General features: G+C 37.9%; 1 protein-coding gene across 8 annotated transcripts in view; it reads left to right on the top strand.

Annotated features, from left to right (window-relative positions):
* Nucleotides 1–21,178, top strand: part of CSDE1 (cold shock domain containing E1) — a 43,444-nt gene extending 22,266 nt beyond the window's left edge. For all 8 annotated transcript variants that reach the window (XM_007434673.3, XM_025170828.2, XM_007434671.4 and 5 more), the window contains 6 exons: nucleotides 1,643–1,755; nucleotides 7,024–7,143; nucleotides 7,358–7,536; nucleotides 14,069–14,232; nucleotides 16,012–16,144; nucleotides 19,880–21,178. In XM_007434673.3, the coding sequence (XP_007434735.2) occupies nucleotides 1,643–1,755; nucleotides 7,024–7,143; nucleotides 7,358–7,536; nucleotides 14,069–14,232; nucleotides 16,012–16,144; nucleotides 19,880–19,927 (757 nt within the window). In that variant the 3' untranslated portion in view covers nucleotides 19,928–21,178. The remainder of the gene's footprint in view (nucleotides 1–1,642; nucleotides 1,756–7,023; nucleotides 7,144–7,357; nucleotides 7,537–14,068; nucleotides 14,233–16,011; nucleotides 16,145–19,879) is intronic.
* The last annotated feature ends 352 nt before the right edge of the window (nucleotides 21,179–21,530 follow it).

The following is a 21,530-nucleotide window of genomic DNA, read 5'->3' as shown; positions in this document are numbered from 1 at the left end:
ACAAAAAAATGACCCTTCTATTTTGTTTTTCCTAATGCTAGCATTGGATTGGAATATTGACTCAAATAACTTTGCACATGTGCATACTGCTGTGAAACAGACACTTAATATTTACATAGACCACCAGGAAGCAATATGTGACTGGTTTCATCCTATATCAGGATTTGTTGGGTGTGCATAGCAGTTGATTATTGAGGCTGACGAGTCCTGGTATAGGCCAGAATTGATCAGATACTCTCTCCTGCTGGTCTCTATAAGTAAAAACATCACACAGAATATATATACACTGTGTAAAAATGGAGAAATTTGGTAGAAGTCGCGTAAAGCCTCATACATGGGGACATGACTTAATATATCCATATGTCTTTCTCTGAGAGTTTAAAGGAAAGTGTGCTGTATATACCATTTTGATAGAAGCTTAATACTAAGTTTTGTGTGGAAGACAGAATAAAGACTTGAATTTGTTCTTATCCCCTCCACCCCCACCAAACTGCTTACTAGCATTCTTCACATATGGTTTGAATGAAGATAAAATATTGATATGTCCCCATATGTTAAAAAAGAAAAAAACTTTACATGGGGTGTCATTACTTTTTCACATGACTGTATAGAGTACATGGAAGCAAATATGTGTAGCTCAGGGTTGAACAGTGGAGTCCTTGGGGTTCTCTGAGCTTGGTTCTTTTCCTGCAAACATTCATTATCTGGCTAGGTAACATCTTCAGTGTTGAAATGGAATGTGGTTTGCTCTCTGTTTATATACTCTTGCATGCCCTGCCAGTGTTGGTGGGGTTGGAGGTTTTGTTTTGTTCCTCTGGTAGTTCCTTGATTAGGGTATTGTTTGCGGCTTGCTTGTGTGCCCTGTGGTGACCGCTGCTTATCTTGGTAATAGTTGCTGGTGAGGAGCTGTTCTGGTCTTTTGTCTCTTTTGAATAGTGTGTAGATGCTGTTTATCTCTATGTGTCTGTTAATTGCTGCCTTGTCTGAATACCAAGCTTCCAAGAATTCCCTTGCATTTTTGGATTTTGCTTGGTCTAAAATGCTGACAGTTTCCCAGTTAAAATTATGGTTATATCTGTCCATGTGTTGTGAGATTAAGGAGTTTTCATCATGTCTTCTGACTGCTAGTTGGTGTTCGTGGGTGCGCTCTGCTAGTCTTCTGCCTGTCTGTCCTACATAGTGTTTGTTGCAGTCCTTGCACTATATGTTGTAGATGACTCCTGTTTTTTCTTCTTGTGCTACTGGGTCTTTTGGTTTACTTAAGATATTTTGGAGGGCTTTCGTTGGTCTCCGTGGCACACAAAGGTAATGAAACAGTTGCAGGAAAAGAACCAAGCTCAGAGAACCCCAAGGACTCCACAGTATAGAGTACATGTTAATATTTCTGAATAAGATCAAGATACTGGAAATAGATCTTCAAAGAAGAGGAGGTTTTCTAAGGCACTTGTTTCTAAATCATATTTCTCTAAGCTATAAATTTAAATAGTTGAATATTGATGCTTTCTGAGGGAACACCACTCTAAACAAAACATTTTTGAATAGGTGGGGCTGATTTCAACATTATACTTTAAATTTTCAACTATTCTGCTGGAGGTAACATTCTAGGTCACATTTATGTATATTTTTGTGTGACTGTTTTCAGTGAATTCTGTGGTGATATCGATAGCCTGGAACTTGGAGACATGGTTGAATACAGTTTATCGAAAGGCAAAGGAAACAAAATCAGTGCAGAGAAAGTGAGCAAGACACATGCAGGTGAAGTTCGTTCTTTTTTTGCTTTTTGTTTTAAACAAATGTTGGTCCTGGAGGGGTAAAGGGGAAATATACTTAATGATGACAGTTTTATGGATGTCTTTTTCTGAGTGTAACTTTATTGTATACTAGTGACACAGATAATCCAGCAGCCGATAGAATCAATTAAGGCAGATTTGTTTTTTGGATGATTAGTCAAGTGTTTCCCAATAAAGCACACTTTACTTTATGTTGGATTACAGTCCGAATATCTAAAACAGGATGTAAGTTGGAAAAAAATAAATGTTTGAATCCATGTTGCATTTCAAATACAATACTATGTCATGAGGTTTGTGTCAGTAAGATCAAATCCAGTGCCTAGATAGATATCTTTACATAGTAAACTGTTTTTCTCCTCAGCAGGTCTAACAAAGTTCTTTCTCATAACTTTGTTTCATTTTGGGCCAGAGTAATTAAGTTTCCTTAATTCAAGTGTGCATGCTAGGGCACGAGCATGCAGTAGAGGCAATCAAGCAACACATTAAGGACACCGATAATCCAGTAATCAATCAGATCCAATGTCTCTCCTTAAAGATGTATTTTTAAGTAACTCTCGCACCTCTTCCATACCTACTAGATACTTAAGTCAAATTACTGTCCCCAAACTTGGAGAGGCCTAATCTTGGCACAATTCAGTGCACTCCCAGCAGCAGCTTTAGAGGGCACTCCATTTGAAACTAGAATATGCCCATACAGAGAAGGAGCCACTGGAACCGTCAGACATGTCTTATTACACTGTTGTTTTTTTTAAATGATACCCACTGTGAGTTAATAATTCCACACCTAACCAGATTTCCTGGTCATTCTGATCAGTTTTATTTACAATTATTACTTTCAGACTCAAAAGATTCTATTTAATTGTAGCCAAATTTTATCATGTAATATGTGAGGTGTCTGGCAGTTTGATTTGTGCAATTAATTTCATAACTAATATTAGTTTCATGTATGCAGTGTGTTTTATAGATTAGCCATTGACTATAAGAATCTTATCTATGTGAAGAAAAACTGCATTTGGCATATTACTTAGATTGCATGAGCTTTTTCAGGGAAAAAATTCTTGAAGGAGGAAAAACAAAATAGCCCTCAGTACGTCTTTCAGAAGCTGGAAGTGGCCCTTGGCCTGAAATATGTACAACTCAAATCAGGCATAGGCCTCATGTAGCCTGTAGTTAAGTATAGCTGTCAAAGGCCTTGATGTGATCCTTAGGACCCCCTTCAAACTTGCTGCTTTTCTCCTCTCAAGATCTTTCCTTGCCCTGTGCCTCTTTTCTGTGGCTCATTCAGAGTCCTTGATTTTTTCAACCTTCCCTCATTTTTTTAACTTATTTATTAAATTTCTCTCCCGTCCATCTCCCCCCCAGTGGTGGGGGGGGACTCTGGGCGGCTCTCACAAAACATTAAAACCATAATTTTTTTTTTTAATCTGCGCTCAGTCATTGCTGACCCTGCAGTGACTGCTTGGACGAGTCCTTGCAGTTTTCAAGGCAACTGTTTTTTTCGGAAGTGGTTTGCCAGAGCCTCCTTCCTAGGGCAGAGCCCAGCTGGCGAGCGCAGGAAGCGGGGTTTCCGTTGCTTCGCGCCCTTTTCGGGTGCGCGCGGTTTTTCGCGCTTACCGGCAACTGCTCCCAACTCCTTTTTTGCAAGGCGCCGCCAGCATTTTTCCTCCCACCGGAGTGAGAGTCCCCATTTATCTACTCACGTAAGTTTTCGAACTGTTGGGTTGACATGAACTGGGGAGGAAACAGGAGCTCACCCTGTTTAACGCGAAGGCTGGACTCGAACCGCTGAAGCGTCGACCATTTCTGGCCAGCAACTTTCAGCGTCATTAAGCCGCTGCGCCACCGCGTCCCCCTAAAACCATAAATACGTATAAATAAAACACAAAAATTTTAAAAACATTACTAAAAAAGAAGAAGAAGTCCAAGAAGATGAAGGATCTGGGGCTGAAGACAGCAGGCCTCTATGGGGCTAGCCATCCCCATGCTTGAAGTATTCCCTCCCCACCCCAGGCCAAGTGGCAGAACCAGGTCTTCAAAGCCCTCCGGAAGGCCAGGAGTGAGGGGGATAATTGCACCTCCGGGGGCAGAATATTCCAAAGAGCGGGGGCTACCGCAGAGAAGGCCCGCCTTCTGGACCCCGCTAATCGGAGTTCTTTTACTGAGGGGGTCCGAAGCATGCCCTCTCTCTGTGATCGCGTAGGACAGGTTGAAGTCATGTGGAAGAGGTGGTCCCTTAGGTAACCTGGTCCTATGCCATGTAGGGCTTTAAAGGTGATAACCAACATCTTGAATTGGACCCAAAGCAAACTGGTACTCAATGCAGCTCGCGGAGCAACAGCGTTACATGGGCCCTTCTTGGGGCCCCAAAAATAGCCTGTGCGGCTGCATTCTGGACCAGCTATAGCTTCCAGATACTCTTCAAGGGTAGCCCCATGTAGAGTGCATTGTAGTAGTCTATCTGGGAGATAACAAAGGCATGAGTGACTGTTCGAAGGGCATCCCGATCCAGGAAAGGGCATAACTGATGCACAACCCGAAGTTGTGCAAAGGCCCTCCTTGCCATGGCTGCCACCTGCTCTTCAAGCAGGAGCCGTGAGTCTAGGAGGACCCCCAGATTATGCACTGGGTCTGTCTGGGGCAGTGCTACCCCATCCAGCACCAAAGATGACAAATATTTTCTACTTCTTTTGTTGGTTGTTAGACATGCAGTGCAAAGACAGTATATTCACTGATGATAAAACAGCATGCTGTTGAAATGAGGTGCAAGACTGCATTCCTGGTCTGCAAGTCCAATATAGTCTCTCTGTGTACTTTCCTCTTGGTCACATCCTCTTTTTCCTATTTAGTCTTGCTCTTGAGCTCAATCCAGAGTGGTTTTACCAAGGCCAAGGAGATATGTTTGCTATAATCTTCCCTTTCTACCTCTTTGCTTAGGATGGATTATGTAAGGAGACCTGCCTTTATTTGTAGCTAATAGGTATATAAGAGCCTCACTTTGTCACATCTTTCCAACAGCCCAGTAATAGAGTCTGTTGATTTCTCTCCCCTTCTCCAGTAATCGGACCCTGTTCCTCCTTTGATTGCTATCTGTTTAGAATTGCTGTTGCAGAAATCTTACTACCCTTCTCCCTTCTGTTTCAGTTTTCCATCAGATCAGCCACTTAAATATGTTTTTGTCACTTTCTCCAGCCAGTATCAAAGAGGCAATATCGTTCTTCTTTGTAGACAGCAGGAAATGTTTGTCTTTAGCTGCTCCTTTTGGGGGGGGGGGGCTGGCAATGACACTACAGAAGATAATTTTGCAAGTTCATGATTGTTAAGAAGATGGAGATTTCTGGGTCAAATGGTGAACTATACCTACCCCCAGCCATTCTAGCTGCAAGCTTCTGATTTTCCATTCCAGTAAGCTAGAGACCAGATCATTTAGGGATTAGGAGTAACCTCTTTGCTTAGGATACATTCATGTATAGACTATGTGTGTGTTTGGGTATCTATATATGAGAAAATGAAAATTAGGGATGTATTGCACTTCAATTCCAAAGCCAAAAAGTTATTTTGGTGTGGGCATGAGTGTGCCTGTCACACTTGTTCAAGTTGTCTGCAGTAATGATATCTACCCGGTTCAGTTATGTGTTGTATTTTTAAAAGTTAGTATGTTTTAGTACAGTATATTCTGAGTCCTCCCATCATTCAGCTTTTTAGTATGACCCCAGGGTCTGGTATTATGAAAAAATTGGAAGTTTTTTTCTCCTTAAATTAAAAAAGCATTTTCTTCATAGTGGATTTTCTCTAGCTGAATAATATTTGGTTACCTTGTTCTACAAGCCACAACTCTTTTCAGTGATTATATACAGTGGTACCTCGGGATACGAACGCCTCTACTAACGAACTTTCGGGTTACGACCAGCTCCGGCCGCAAAAATTTATCTCGATGTGCGAACTCCGCCTCGGGGTACGGCCATTTTTCCGCCCTGACACGTGGTCTGCGGCCATTTTTCTGCCCCTGACACGTGGTCCGCGGCCATTTTCCCGCGGCGCGGCGCCCGGCCGTTCTCCCGCCGCACCGCGCCCAGCCGTTTCCCCGCCGTGCCGTGCCCGGCCGTTCCCCCGCCGCGCCGTGCCCGGCCGTTCTCCCGCCGCGCTGTGTGGCACCCAGCCGTTCTCCCGCCCCTGACGCGTGGTCCGCGGATGCCAGAACGGATTAACGGTAATTACATTGAACCTTATGGGAAAATTTGCTTTGGGGTGCAACCAAATTCGGAGGGCGGAACGGATTAACCGGATTTACATTGAACCCTATGGGGAAATTTGCGTCGGGTTACGACCAACTCGGAATATGCCCAGAGTCACGGAACAGATTAAGTTCGTATCCCGAGGTACCACTGTACATACACAGTTATTTAAATAGGGCTATTTTTTGGAGGTTGCCTGCAGAATTTTCCTTGTTTGGGCCCATTTTTTGGCCAGTGAGCCTTCAAAGCTATGAGTGAGAAAATTAATTTCTGGCAAGAAATGTTTTCATCACATAATCATTGGAAAAGTTACTATAGTTGTAAATCTCTTTGATTGTATATATGTTTACATTAAATATTAGTGTGTCTGTCCCCTATAAATTAAAAAATGTCTACTGAGTAATAATGTTAGAGATTACATTCTGCATACAGCTTGAAAATATTGTTAATCAGAGATCTTGGAAATGTGAATTAGCATAGTAATCTAAATATTTTTAGCAGTAATAAATATTTATGATTACAATAAATAGAATAATTAAATTACCCAATATTTTTATTAAATAGGAAATAGAGCATAACGTTCACTCAGCAAGCACATTCAACATTAGAAAAGTTGTGTAGTGGTACCTCTCTGTATATGCAGAATTTGGTGTAGTGGATGTGCCTCACCTATCAGTTTCTACATTCAGAAAAAACTCGATATGCCTAATTAAATGATACAGCCAGTTGGGAAGAAAATGCTATTTTTGGGTTTAGATGGATAATTCAACATTATTAAAACTGATGGTGTTATAAGCATTGAGTATGTTTAAAATGTTTTAAAAACCATGAGTATTCTTTAAAAAAGCAAGAATTAGCTTATTACTAAGATTCCAGGATTTTTTTGAATCATTTCATTGTGTCAGTAAGTTAAAACAATAGTTTCATCAGATTTTACACATTTTTTTGCCAAAGTGTGTAATTTTATTGCAGTAAATGCCATCACTGATCTTTTATTGTAGTAAATGGCATCACAGATGAAGCTGATCCAACTGTTTACACGGGTAAAGTAATTCGCCCTCTCAGGAGTGTAGATCCTACCCAAACAGAATACCAAGGAATGATTGAAGTCATGGAGGATGGTGAGTAATATGTATCCTCATTGGACCTTTAATATGTTGTTCTAGGAATGTATCAGGTAACTTTTCCATCTAGGAGTCTGTTAGTTGGAATAGGACTTGCATGCTATTCTCTTAACACAATAAATTCACAGAATTTAGTATTTAGTTAGAATATTAGTTGCTACTTCATATTTTTAATGAAAGTATGTTTTTGGTTTTGTGCTGTCTTTTTTAGGAGAAATGAAAGGTGAGGTCTATCCTTTTGGAATTGTTGGCATGGCAAATAAAGGGGACTGTCTGCAGAAAGGAGAGACCGTGAAATTCCAGCTTTGTGTCTTTGGTCAGAATGGGCAAACAATGGCTTGCAACATAACATCTTTCCGTAGAGCCACCGTGGAATGTGTGAAAGATCAGGTAAGAAGATAATTCTTCATTCATAGCTTGTGTTGCTGCTTGTATATAAAAGAATCAAATTCTAATAGGAGAGAATATATGCAGCTCAGGGTTGAACTGTGGAGCCCTTGGTGCTCTCTGAGCTTGATCGTTTGCTGCAGATGTTTCATTACTTTACTAGGTAACATCAGTAACTAGTGAGTGTGGGGTTTGCTCCCTGTAATCAAATTAATGCCAAACTGCTATTATTCAAATTTTAACTGCTTAGCACAGGTGAATTAATTTTTCAGGTACAATAGGCCTTGCTGAGGCCTACATTGCCTACCATATTTAAGATAGTGTTATTTGCTAGTTGTCATTTTAATTTTTAAAAATACTTACAACTTACTTTGACATTTGCCAGAATTAGATGACACTTTCAGGTATATTTTTCTTTTTATGAGGATGCCACCTGCCAAATTCAGACAGGTACTTTTACATGCAAGTGGAACAAGGCTTTATAGCTTTATTGTCAGTCTGAAAAAGGTGTATTTCTCCTCCCCTTTTTTTGTTGAGCAAGTACCATGAAGAAAGCAAGCACTGTAGAGCCATCCTTTGGCCCCAAAGCCTGCCAAATTACAGCACAGTAATTGGAGGGGCTTTTTTGCTAGATAACTTCAATTTTGATTTCACACAAGAAAAGAGATAATGAAATATGATTCCTCATCCTGCAGTTATGTGGGAGAGAGAGTGCATGATGGAACATGTAATGTGGGACCATAAGCTCCTTCAGAGCCATGGATTTCATCAAGGAAAATTGCCAGATGGGCGACAGCAACATCTTACTGATGTGGTTGGTTCTGATATGTACTCTATATTTTCTGCCCTGTTCTGCCAACCTAACCGTAGTACTAAAGCTAGTGCTACTAGCTCTGGCATAAGAGCAACCTTATGGTAATATCATACTTAGGTTACTTTCCTCCCTTAGAGATCTTCTACAGTGTGAATAGGTCATCTATAATGGGTCTGCTGCCACTTTAAAATGGTCCTATGCTAATCTCTGCCTCTTCTGTCTTCTTCAGGATGCCTGGACCAATTTCAATAATTCCCAGCCAATGCAGCCTCTGACATGCTAGTTGAAAATTGTGCAAATTTAATTCCAGTACATTTAGAGAGCACCAGCTGAAAAAAGACTGGTTTCTACATCACTCCCAAATCACTGCCAGGGTATTTGCAGGCATTTGTGCCTCTGCCTTCTTGTCCCAGGATTAACTACTTGTAATTCCTCCTTTAAGGAAGATTGTGAAAAACATTTTCCTTTTTGCATAGTAAACAAAGCTACATAGAAAAAATAGAGAAACAAAATATAATAATAATTTATTGACATTCTCATCAAAGCACCATGTATATTTATTTGTAAATTTTCTATTCAGAATTTTTTCATTAAAAATAATCCCAAAAATAAATCAATATGATTGAAAGCTAACTCAAATAACTTGGTTAAAGTGGAGGTAATACTGCCTCTACAACAAAGATTTCACAAGATAGACTGATAAGAACATCAGTAAATAAGATGCTTAGAAAAATACTTTTTTCTGAAGTGGCCCAGTTCAAATCAAGAAGTACAAAAATAATACAAAATTATTGCAGATGAAATACAGGTAGTCCTCGCTTAGTGACCACAATTGGGACCGGCAACTCTGTTGCTAACTGCCATGGTTGCTAAGCAAAACAGCACATGACCGCGACAGGCTTATGACCTCACTTCCCCATCGGTCGTTAAGTGAAGCACTGCATTTAAGCAAAACATCACAAGTTGCAACTTATGATTTTACTTCCACCTTCTCTATTAACTCTGCTCGTTGCAAGCCAGTTGTGAAGCGCCTGAATGGCAATCACATGACTCTGGGATGCTGTGACAGTTGTAAATTCTAGGATTGGTCACAAAGCTTTTTTTTGTCGTAATTTGAAATAGTTGCTAAATGAGGCAGTCGGTAAGCAAGGGCTACTTGCAGTTTTCTATTGTTCCTTGGTATATAAATGAGAATGCCAGTTTTGCATTTTATATTAACATTCCTGTACCAGTTCCTCTGGTACACTGCTGCAATAAAGCGTGAAAGCATTCTGTTTTCTATCTGTACTGTAATTACATAAGTGAATTCTAATTTTTCCTGACTTTTACATTATTTTAGTTCAGTCAGAATGTAATTTGAAACCTTAATTGTATGAACATAGGAATCTGCCATGTAGCATTGAGCTCTTACTCTTTCTTGTCCAACATTATCTATATAGTTTGGAAGTGTCTTTTGTGGGTCTCAGATAGGTAGTTTTTAAGCTCTATGTGGACGTGATGCCAGGATTTGAACTTTATGCAAACATGTGCTGCACAGTTTCACCAAATGTGGTTTATCTTTGTCTCTCTCTTCATAGTTTGTGTTTATTAAACTTTTATCTTCTTTCTTCTATTCTTCCATTGAAACACAGATTAAACTTGTTTTAGCAAGAGTGCTGTATCAAATATTCTAAAACAATGTGTATGACTTTTGTTTTTGGGTTTGACAGCAGCTTTATTTTTTTAACTGAGATAGAAATATTGGAATTGTTCATGTCATTCTACAATGAAAGTGGGCAAAAGACAGATACATTAGCCTTCTGCAGTTGATTAGCAAAACTTTCAATTCCCAATGTTTTAATAATTGACTATGTACCATAAAGTTGGTGTCAACTCTTAGTGACTTCATAGGATGATTTGTCCCTAACCTGGCCCTTCAGGTCTTCCAACAGTGCATCCATTGCCTGCTGGTTGTCCTCTTCTCTTTCCTTCCACCTTTCCCAATACTATAGACTTCTCAAGAGAGTTAGGTCTTTGCCCAGTGTGTCCAAAACATGGTAATTTGAGCCTGGTCATTTGTGTCTTGAATGAGAACTCTGGATTAATTTGTTCTATTATCTTTTTTTTTTTTTTTTGCGTTTTCTTGGCTATTCATGGTATTTTTAAGAATCTTCTCTGACCCCAAAGTTCAAATTTGAAAGCCAATTTGCTTCTTCAAAGTCCAACTTCCATTTCCATAGAGTCTCTGAAGGAAAACCATTACTTGCACAGTTCTGATCTTTGTAGGTGTGGACACATCCTGGAATCTGAATATCTTTTGCAAGGCCTTCATTGCTACTCTACCAAATACTGTGGAGTATTTCATGATCGCCAGTTCCTTTACTGTTGATAGTCGATCCTAAAAAGCAGGTGCTATACAACTCTTCAATATCCTCACTGTCAATTCTAAGGCTGGTTACTGTACTTGTCATAAATTTTGTCACCTTTATATTTAATTTTAGTCCCATTTTTTCACTATGCTCCTTGACTTTCATTATTAGAGCTTGCAGATTGCAGATCATTTGCATTTTCAACTATCAGAATAGTGTCATCAGCATAGTGCAGTTCATTGATGTTTCTTTCTCCGGTTTTAAAACCATACTCCTCTTCCTCCAATCAAGTTCCCTTGGCATATTTTCAGGATATAGGTCGAATAAATAAAGGGAGAGTATACAGCCTTGCCTCACTCCTTCGCTGACCTGGAGCACCATTTTCCATTTAGACTGTAGCTTCCTGTCCTGTATATAGGCTTTGCATGAGGCCAATGAGTTGTTCTGGGATTCCATTTTTCCCTTTTTTTAATAGTAACGTTATTAAAGATTACAATTATAACAATAAAAACGAATACAAAAGAAAAAAGAAAAGAATAAAAAGAAAAATAGAAGGTGCAGAAAAAAATAGAAAAATAAGAATATAGTAAAGAAAGAAAAATATGTAAAAAAGTGACTTCCCCATTCATCATAGCAAGTATAAACAATTTTAGTAACTTATCACCTTCTCTTAAAATGCAACAAATGATCTCTCCTTCCCATATCCCATCTCTTATCTATAAACAAATCCACAAAGCCTTGTCATTTCAGTCCTAATGTCAGCAAAAGTTCATTAAGGGTTATCAGAAATAACAACATATCTATTTTAACCTTGATCAAATAACTTTATATTCCTTCCTTTTCTAACAATCTTGAACTTAATCTCTTCAAATGTGTCCTAGAACTTGATTTCTTTTCATTTTTTCTTTGTCCCTTCTCACAAAATTCTTCAAAGCTTTAACAAGCCTCTTTTGTAGATCTAATATAGGAAAATTATCCAGGTTACTCTCTTGGTTTGTTATTTATATATCCTTTTTAAGACATCAGCTGGTTTCTTTTGTATGTCCAGTGTAACATCTTTTACCATGTCATTCTGGTAGCCTGTCATTTTTAAATCCACTTTCAAATCAGTCTCAGTCTTGTCAGGTAAAACTTGTTCCTCTTCCATAACATCTTTTAAACACAGTCTAATGTGTTGAGGCAGATACTCTTAAGATTGATTTCTGGGTCCATTGCTCAAAAATATCCTTCAATATGTCCAATGTTAATATTTTGCTTCATTCTGTAATTGTGACTTGAGTTTGAATGTTCTTCTTTAATTATAATCTTTAGTTCCCTCTAGAGTTCAATTTTTAAAGTCTTACTATGTTTTTTTTTTTAATTCAAAGCAAAAGCATTTTCTTATGGGAAGGATTCTTTATAATTAATTCTAAAATCTTATTTCAAACTTATCTGGATCCTTAGTCCATTTGTAACTTTCTAAAATCAAAGTTTTAATCACCTTTTGCTGCTTATTCCAAAAATAATTTTTTAAGTTCTTAAACTTGTATTTAAAACTTCTTTCAGTAAGGATTGAAAGAAACTCACCCAGTGCTGTAAACACTTATCGATCCAAAGGTTCCTAATAGCTGAAAAGCAGTTAACAAGCAGTTTCTGAAAATAATGAAGTATGCGAACTTAGTGTCCTTTCAAAAGTGCCAACTGCAGTTTGAGCAAGATGGCTATTCCCTCATCTCCCAGAGCTCTAAACCTGCAGGAGACTGCTGTCTTGTGTTTCCTCATAAGGAGCAGTTGTCTGGAGCACTTGTGGGCAACATCAAGTAAGACCTCTTCTTGTCCGGAGAGGAATTATCGGAGAGCTGGTCTGCTTGCCGGCTCTTTGTTCCCCCATGGTTGTCAGCTCCGCTTTTCGTGGAGCTATCCTCAGTCTGCCATTTCTTTCCCGGATGTCTTGGGATTCCATTTTTCTTAAGGACATTCTACAGCTTGACATGGTCGATACAAACAAAGGTCTTTCTATAATCAATAAAGTACATACTGACTTCTTTTTGGTATTCTTTGGGTTTCTCAACTATCCACTGTGCATCAGCAATAATGTCTCTCATTGCTAAGCTCTTTCTAAAACCAGCTTGAACATCTGGCATCTCCCTTTCCATGTAGGATTCTAATCTGCGTTAAATGATCCTAAGCATTTTGCTAGCATGTTACATTAAGAATGTTGTATAACAGTTTGCACAGTTTTGTTAAGTCTTTCTTTGGTTTTGGTATATAGACTAACTTCTTCCAATTTGTTGGCCACTATGTTGTTTTCCAGATTTGTTGGCATAATTTGGTTAGAACCATTATGGATTCTGTTGCTTGCCACATTTCTGTACATAATACTTTAACAATAGTAGCAGTAAAATATCCCTCCATCAACCTAAACTATACTGTTGAATTTAAGAAAACTCAAGTAACTAGGAAAAGATGGTTATTAGGTATATACAGAATGTTCTGTGTATGAAACAGCTGTTTTTTGATGGCCTTTGCTTGAGCTGAACCACAGGTATTTCTAATGAAATGAGGCTGTTGTGTTCTGGGCACAGATGAAAACATGGGTATTATGGCAGAAGTGGCTCAAGGATGGGAGAAAAAAGCGAAGGACATCATCTGGTGAAAGAGAGGGAAGGGAAGGTGCTGGGCAGATTAATTTCACAGTAGTGGATATGTCATGCTGGGAGATTGCTGTGGTGGTGGCTAAGGAACAGGAAGGAGAGAAGGAAAAGCACTTGGAAGATTGGGAGTCAGGCTGGCCAGTCAGATTTGTTGTGCTGGAAGTTGCAGAAGGAATGGGGGCAGCATACACCAGCTTTGTTCTACTTGTCTTATAAAATCCTTCTGGGATCCTTCCAGATTTGGTTTAATTTAAAACCTAGAACCCAGAACAACCATGTTCTGTGTTCAATCCTAAACAGTTGAGTAGAACCTTTAGGACAAGATAATTTGTTCTAAATGTGTTTTAACACCAGGTTCCAGTTGAATGGTCTCCAGTTTCTGGAGCACAGCACCTGAAAGCCTAAAATTCACTCCTATAACATTAACATTATTCTGAATATCTGGAAGTCTGGCAAAGTTTTAGAGGTCTTGTGTTTGGCTTGTATCTAAATAAAGTAGCTGGACCGTCAACTTTTAATTTGGGTGGAAGTATGAGATTACTACAGATAAAGGGAAACCCTTTAGCAAATGTCTTTCTTCTTAATTCCTGATAAAAGAGTGTTGGATTTTTCTAAAACATAAGAAAATGTGTCCTTGTATCAGGAAAAAAAAATCAGTAATCTGAAGGGTATGGGAAACATGTTGGAAATATAATGCTTACATTGTGCAATTAATAAGATAATTTCCATTCCTCTTTCAGTTTGGTTTCATAAACTATGAAGTAGGTGACAGCAAAAAACTCTTTTTTCATGTGAAAGAAGTTCAGGATGGAGTGGAATTGCAGGCTGGTGATGAAGTAGAGTTTTCAGTCATCCTCAATCAACGCACAGGGAAATGCAGTGCCTGTAATGTGTGGCGTGTTAGGTAAGAAACTGCTGGTCATTGGCTGTATTGTTCTTTTCATAGAATAAATTAAGCAATCCTGATCTCAGGAATATTACAAAAGCTTTTTCATTAGCTGTTCTTTTCTTGCAGCATTATATCAGTTTGGGTGAATTAATCTGTACCAGCATTGGTGTATGTGTTTTGCTTACAAAAAGTATATTCTGTTTAATTCACTGATGTGCTGATAAATGAATATCATAGCTTTACAACCTTAATTGATTATTGTGATGTTAAGCTTCAGTTTGTGTTAATATAAAAATCACCATATTCCATGGAAGTATCACATCTTTTGAAAACAAGTATATAGGAAACCATCTGGCCTCCTACTTGAGGGTATTGTAAATCATTGTTTTGAGAAGCCTGCTGCCACAATGTTTTTTCAAAATTCTTAGTGCTCCCATTGACCAAAAAGTCACCCTGCAAAATATTATCCTAATCCACCATTCAGTAATTCCAACACATGCTACCAGATTCTTCTTCCTGGTATCAGGACAGGGAGATACACAGCAATATTTTATAGTTTCCCACTTCTCATTACTTCAAATGACTAACGTAGATCATGTGTTGTAGTCACTACTTTTCAGTTAGCGTTTTGATTATCTGTTTATTTATAGCAGAGAAAGGCAATTTGTCTCCAAATGGTTTGAAGTAGAACTCCCTTTTTCTTATTAGAATGTTGTGGAGTCTAAAATATCTGAAAAGGCCAGATTCATGCCCTGATTTATAATTTTTCTCATACTGCTTTCTGTGACACTTAAAATCCATCTGTGGCAGATTTTTTTCCTCCCAAAAGTTTTTAATAAAAAATATTTCATGATTATTTCTGTATCTCTTTCAGAACAGCAATCCTAATTTTCATCTTGAAAATGCCATTATAAATCTTAATTCTGAATCTGAATTTCATTTATTCTTAACCAGTGTTTTATTCACATTCACAGAAATTAATAACAAAACACATTGTTTGGAATATATTAGAGTGGGCCTCCCTGTTTTTTTCACTTTGTGCAGAGGCTCATTTTGTTTTGCAAATATGTTTTCTAAATACATGAATTATTGTTTCAGTTACTCTGTATATCCTCTTCTATGAATTGCCTATTTTTCCATGTTCATTGTTGATGTTTCATAATCATTATCTGCAAAACATGCTTCTTTACATTCATATATCTGGGTAGGTGACTCTTTGTGTAACCATAACTTTCCTGTCCTTTGTGCTGCCTTCACTTCTCCATACCTTTCGCCTAGAATACAAATGTGAGAGGAAAATTTTTCCCTGACATAACTTAGTGGTTGAAGTGCGTGAGAGGAATGCCAAAAATCAGGAATTAGCAGATCTGGTGGTTCAATTTACACTCAAAATGGGAGGGAAAGCGCTGTGGTATAGCTAGCCTCATTTTTATGTAATATTTGGACACAACCATTTTCTACTTAGTCTCCTTTTTTAAAATTAATCTGTTTTTCACATATTAAAAACTGGAGTTTTAAATATGGAGGTTGCAGTTCAATTATGCTTATTGCAAAGGTGGTTCTGTCAGAATCATCAGAACAATTTGAGCTTTCTTTGATTTGCTCTGTACTCGAGCTTACATTTGGAAGTTTATTGTAGAAACCAAGTATTCTGATTTTCATTTTATTACCCAGCTTAGTAATCATTTAGGACTGTATGGGAGGGGAAATCAAAAGCCATAGTATTTTTATAATAAATTCTTTTTCTTCTTTTTTGCTCATTCTCCCATTGATTTGTTTGGTTTCTGTTAACAGTGAAGGTGCTAAGGCTGTAGCTGCTCCACGTCCTGATAGACTTGTTAACCGTTTAAAGAGCATTAATTTGGATGATGCCAGTGCTCCTCGTCTAACTGTTCTTCGTCAGCCAAGGGGACCGGATAATTCAAAGGTATGCTACAGGAAATTTGCCCAGTATTCCATAGTAATTAATTAATTAATTAATAATAGTATTGGAAATTCAGCTTCTATGATAGAATGACATGATTTCTGGTGGCCACATCATTGGAAAGGGATAATGAATTTATGAATTTCTTAAATTTCTTATTTGAACTGGACAAGGATGTGCGTAGGACAGGAATAGGCAATTTAGTATTATCAAAATGTTTTAAACTACAGTTCCCGTAATCCCTTAATATTAGCTATTTCACTGGAACTAATGCGAGTTGTACAGTAGTCTAAACATTCTGGGCAAACTGATGTCCATCAGGTCATGAAGAGTCAGAACTGACTCTTCATGACCTCAGGACTGAACAGTGAAGGTATCTTGTTCTTCAAAATAACAAAAGATAGACTTCAGAAGAAAACATTCGTGGAAAGTTTTAAATATGAGACACTTCTGCTGAATAAAGATGATGGAAAGCCAGTAAACAATTTTGTAGAAATGTATCACATGGACTGAGCAACTGAGGTAGCTCAGAAAGACAAAAAATAATCTAAGTTGGTATTTGGCAACAGAACTACATATGGTAATCAGAGAAGGAGGAATAAAGAAAGCCAATCTTCATGCCATATCAGCATTGTATTTTGTGGTGTTACCTACAGCTGTGAAAGAGTAAACAAGAAAAAAAAATGGGAAGAATTCATTTTTCCCTTCTCAGGAATAGTTTATACTCACAGGATTTGATGGGATCACTCCTGGCAAGAGTGCTGAATAATAAAGAACAAAATCCAAATCCCAAGACAAAAGTGTGTGCTTAGGGTTTAGTGGTGAGAAGACTAAGTGAGAATATGGAATGAAAATAGAAGATTTAATCTTTGATCTGTCAGGATGCCTTTTGTTCCAAGAGAATTTTTGTTAGCAGAGTGGGGAGGGAGATTATTTTTTGCCATTCTCTTTTTACCTTGCAGTCCTATCCCCCTCCCATATCCAGTTATCTTCCACATTGTTTCAGAGCCTTTAGTTCTCCAGAACACATAGGTGTGGAAGGAACTGCAAAAAAAAGGGGGAAAGAGTTGTGAAATTCTAAAATTTGTCTTCCTCTCTGGAATTTCCCATCTTTCATTCACTCACTTTCCACAGAGATTGCAGAAAATGTATGTTTGTTTGTTGCAAGTACTTTTAGGCTGCTTTGGTTGAATGAATCTAAGTGGCTTACAGACAAAAATATACAATAAATAAAATCACACAATTTAAATCATAATTCAGTTAATAACAACTATAATTTTTGTAAAACGATAGTAGTGCCAAAGATGTCTGAGGTATCTATTTGTTGCAATCCAAATCCCCTAATATCTGCCTAAACAGCCAGGTTTTTAACAACTTTCTCAATATTAATAATGAGGATATGGTTCTTATTTCTGAGGTTAGCTGGTTCCACAACAAGTGAGCTTTGAGAGAGGACACACATCTCTGAGTCCCCTTCTTCCATATCTCACAAGGAGTAGAGACGGTTAATGAGGGCTCTACCAACTCACCTTGGGTGGACAGATTCTATATGTTCACTGAAAATATTCAATTCCAGTGTACTTTTTTTTTTTTTTTGCTCTCTCTTGATACCTTTCAGATTTCTGGAGATATTCTTTGTGTTAATAATCTGCAATTATTTATTGTGGTCTCTGTGAGTCACACATAAGGGTTATGCAACTGTGTAGACCATGTTCAGAACCTTCCAGAGCTTACAGGATTGTTTGTAGGAGCAGTATCCTCTACACCTACCATGTGATTAAGCGTGGCTCCCCCCAAGCTCATTTAGTTTGCTTTTGTCTGTCAAACATTAGTATATTTGTCCTTGAACTCTGATAGCTCTTAAGTACTGTTTTATTTAAATACTTTTATTTAAATTCTTCTTTAATGTTGCAACTCTTTTAAAACAATTCTTGCCATTTATACCTGTCTTCCCATTATAAGCTATCTAACCTTAAGGCCCATTTTGTAAACGTCTACATTGTGGGAACAAAATCCCCACCAACTTTCTTCAGTTTATAATAGATGGATCTATTTTGTGTTTTACTATTTGGTTTCTCCATGGCCCTGAGAGTTTATAAAGTGAAACAGAAATCTTTTGAAGACTTCACCCGAAAAGAACAATTTGATTACCTCCCTCATATTTGGCATTTCTATTGCATTTAAGACTGCAAGACTTGGTTCTTCCTTCAGTAAGGATATACCTTCTGAGCATCTCCTCCTTTTTTCTTTGGGAGATACTTTTCTTTTTTTCCAAATCACTGATGAAGCCTTTCATGAAAGGCTTGGCACACCTCTATCTCTTTGCATTTCTACCAGTTCCTTGTAGCTTCTTCCTTGTTCTTTGTTAATGTTGAAATTCTTTGAGCCTGTGGCTACCGGCCCATTTGTTATGGAAGGCAGCATTTTTGGTAGCAATAACATCAGCTCATCAAACTGCAGAACTATGCCTTATGAAAAAATGTTCTCTTCCTTATTTTCCATTGGGCAAAATAGTCTTTCACCCAGATACCTCCTTCCAAAATTGGTCCCAATTTTTTTCAATATTATACAGCCCGTTTTAGCTCCCAAGCTGACACAAATGGAAATAATCATTCTCTGAATATTTCTTCCATACTTTATTTAGAATGTGTGGTATGTTTCTGCAAAGACCAGCATTGATTTCTGGCCTTCCAAATCCCACTTAAAGGATACAGTTTCTTCCCCTGACATTTTTCTAAATGGATATTGGCAGCCATCATGCTTTGTTCCAAGGTGGCTAAGTAAGAATGCCCCCCTCCAAGTTCTACACAAGGACTTTTCAGCAGCTTTTCTCTGACAGATTTTCTAACTGCAACTATGCTGGGCTCTTTATCCAGAATTAAGACTGGACCTGCACTCCCAGAGAAGTGCAACTTTTGGAATACCTTTGGTCACCCTATGATGACCAAACCTTTCCTGAGTAAGAAGCTGGCTACTCACCCATATGTGGGAGTCACAAAATCACATGACCAGTACTCTTCACCTACTTAGTGTCAGATGACCTCACTATTCCTTTGGGTTCCATGTTGGCTTTAGGAACTGAAGGGGTTTGGTGTGAGCTACACTTAGTGGCATGGTATACATGAAGGATGAGGCTCCTTTCAAAAAATCATTTAAGCTCTATAAGGTTTCAAACAAAGCTCTATGCACATACACCTTTCGGTGTATATTCACAAATGACCATTCAAAGAACTTCAGTTGCAGGTAAGTTACTAGTTCTTGACCAGTACTTATCTACCCAGTATGGACAAGCCAGATTTTAATCAGGATTTTGGAGTGCAATGCTGCTTTTAATTAAACTTAAAAAAAAATACTTGTTGGGAAAGCACTATAAGAAGTTATTCCCTGGGAGCAGATGTGTATACTTGGGCACTTCAAAGGCTATTCAAAAGGTAATTACTCATGCCTAATTTTTAACAGCAAAAAAGAATACACCAAGGAGGACCCGCAAAAGGAATGTGTGGAATTCTATTTTCATTTTTTTGGATAATTGCAAGAAATATCTCAGGTGTACGAATTGGAAAGGACCAGGCTGTGCTGAGACATTTTAAAAGATAGCATGTTTAAATGTGGGTAAGAGCAAGAAATGGGAGAAAGTGAGAGCTCAATAGCAAAATGAGTATTTGTGATACCTATAGCTACTTTCACTCTTATTTCAAGATCCAATTTAAACTCATGATACTATTTTGCCATTTACAGGGATTTGGTACAGAGAGAAAGATTCGTCAAGCTGGTGTTATCGACTAACTGGTCTCAAAGCAACTAACATTGGAACAAGGGTGGGGTCTGGTGAAGGGTACTGAATATCCTTGTATTCATTCCTTCCAAAATCTAAGGAGCTATTACACCAGTTTTAACACCTTCCTCATGTTATGTTTAAAAATAAATTTATGAAACAGTTTTAAAATATGCACAGTTGCATCCTGGAGAACCTAAGGTGGCGCCTTATATTAACACATTTTAGAAGCTTTTTGAATGGTGCATTTAAAGCAACTGGTAACCGCAAATCTACTTTGCCTCTTTAAGTAAACATTATAGACAGTTCTACTCTGGTAGACCTTATGAAATTCTGCACTGAAAAGATTATATATATATATATAGACACAACATGCATATATTTTCCTTAATTCAATTCTGCCAAGGTATTACTATGCCTTAGGTCTCAATTATTTTATCCTCCAAGGCAGGGAAAGTTGACTTTCTGTTCATTTTCATCCAGTTTTGAGGATCGTATGAGGATAGATATACTAACTGTATTATATAGAATCCTTTATGAGTACTCAGACATTTCTTTGATGGCCAAATGTTAATGTTTTTATGTCTCATTTAAACTCAGATCCATTTAGCAAGCAAATTTATCTCCTAGATCTCACTGAACGTATTTTCCAGAGTAGACTACTAGTTTTTTTTTCTTTTGTAATCTGCAATTAGCATGTACAGTGCAGAATTTCATAAGGATAAAGTGTGCCATCAGTGTGGTAACTTAAAGATATTTAAAACAATGCACAATTTGCTGCTTACAACACTGCAGCTTCTAAACCCGGTTTATTTTACTGATTTAAAAAAATTTAAAAAGTTGTGCCTGAAGTGAATATATTTTTTTTTGCAGCCAACACCCAGTGTACTGTAAAAGAATACTTAGGCTTTCCATAGCTGTATTGAGACTTTCATCAAGGTGAAATAGTTGATGTCTGTGTGCTTTTTTTTTCTCCCCTCCTTCCAGGCCCCTTCTCCCTACCCCTTCCCTCCCTCAGCCACACTTTATCAAGCAAGCAAACTGAATGATTGGTCTAAGTATTACTTTAACCAAAAAGATCAGGAGTTATTTTCTTTGAATAGAGGGCAGTACTGTGTTTTTTCCATGTTACCTCTATTCTCAATTTAGGGTTTTTCTTCTCTGGGAGATGCATTATCTTTGTAAAACAAACATTGCTTTCTCCAATTTTTCTGTTAATGGCAAAGAATGGAAATAGAATAAAGTTTTACTGATTTTGAAAATTTGCCTGTGTCTTGTAACTTCTTCATTGACATCTCCCACTCCAAAAATTTACTTTCCTGCTTGGCCAGTTTCTGTATTCTCAGAAAACATTCCAGACCTTGAATAAAAAATGAGACTTTCCCCATTTTTATGGATAATCAGGCAATGTAATTTGTGCTCTAACTGTGGGGGTTTTTCAACAGCACAGACCACCATTCCTCATATAGTATGACATCAGAATTTCAGTGGGAAGGTGGAGAATGTGTTTCCTGATGGAAAACCAACTGTACACCTCCTTTGCCCTTTCAAAATACAGTAATACCTCGGTTCACGAATGCTTCTGTTCATGAACAATTCGGTTCACAAACAGCA

The sequence above is a fragment of the Python bivittatus genome, unplaced genomic scaffold (assembly GCF_059951505.1).
Source record: "Python bivittatus isolate LINGU-HERP-01145 unplaced genomic scaffold, Pbiv_v1 ctg000700_np1212, whole genome shotgun sequence".
NCBI classification, from domain to species: domain Eukaryota; kingdom Metazoa; phylum Chordata; class Lepidosauria; order Squamata; family Pythonidae; genus Python; species Python bivittatus.
The sequence above is the reverse complement of the archived record's forward strand: the minus strand, read 5'-3'. Positions and strand labels throughout refer to the sequence as shown.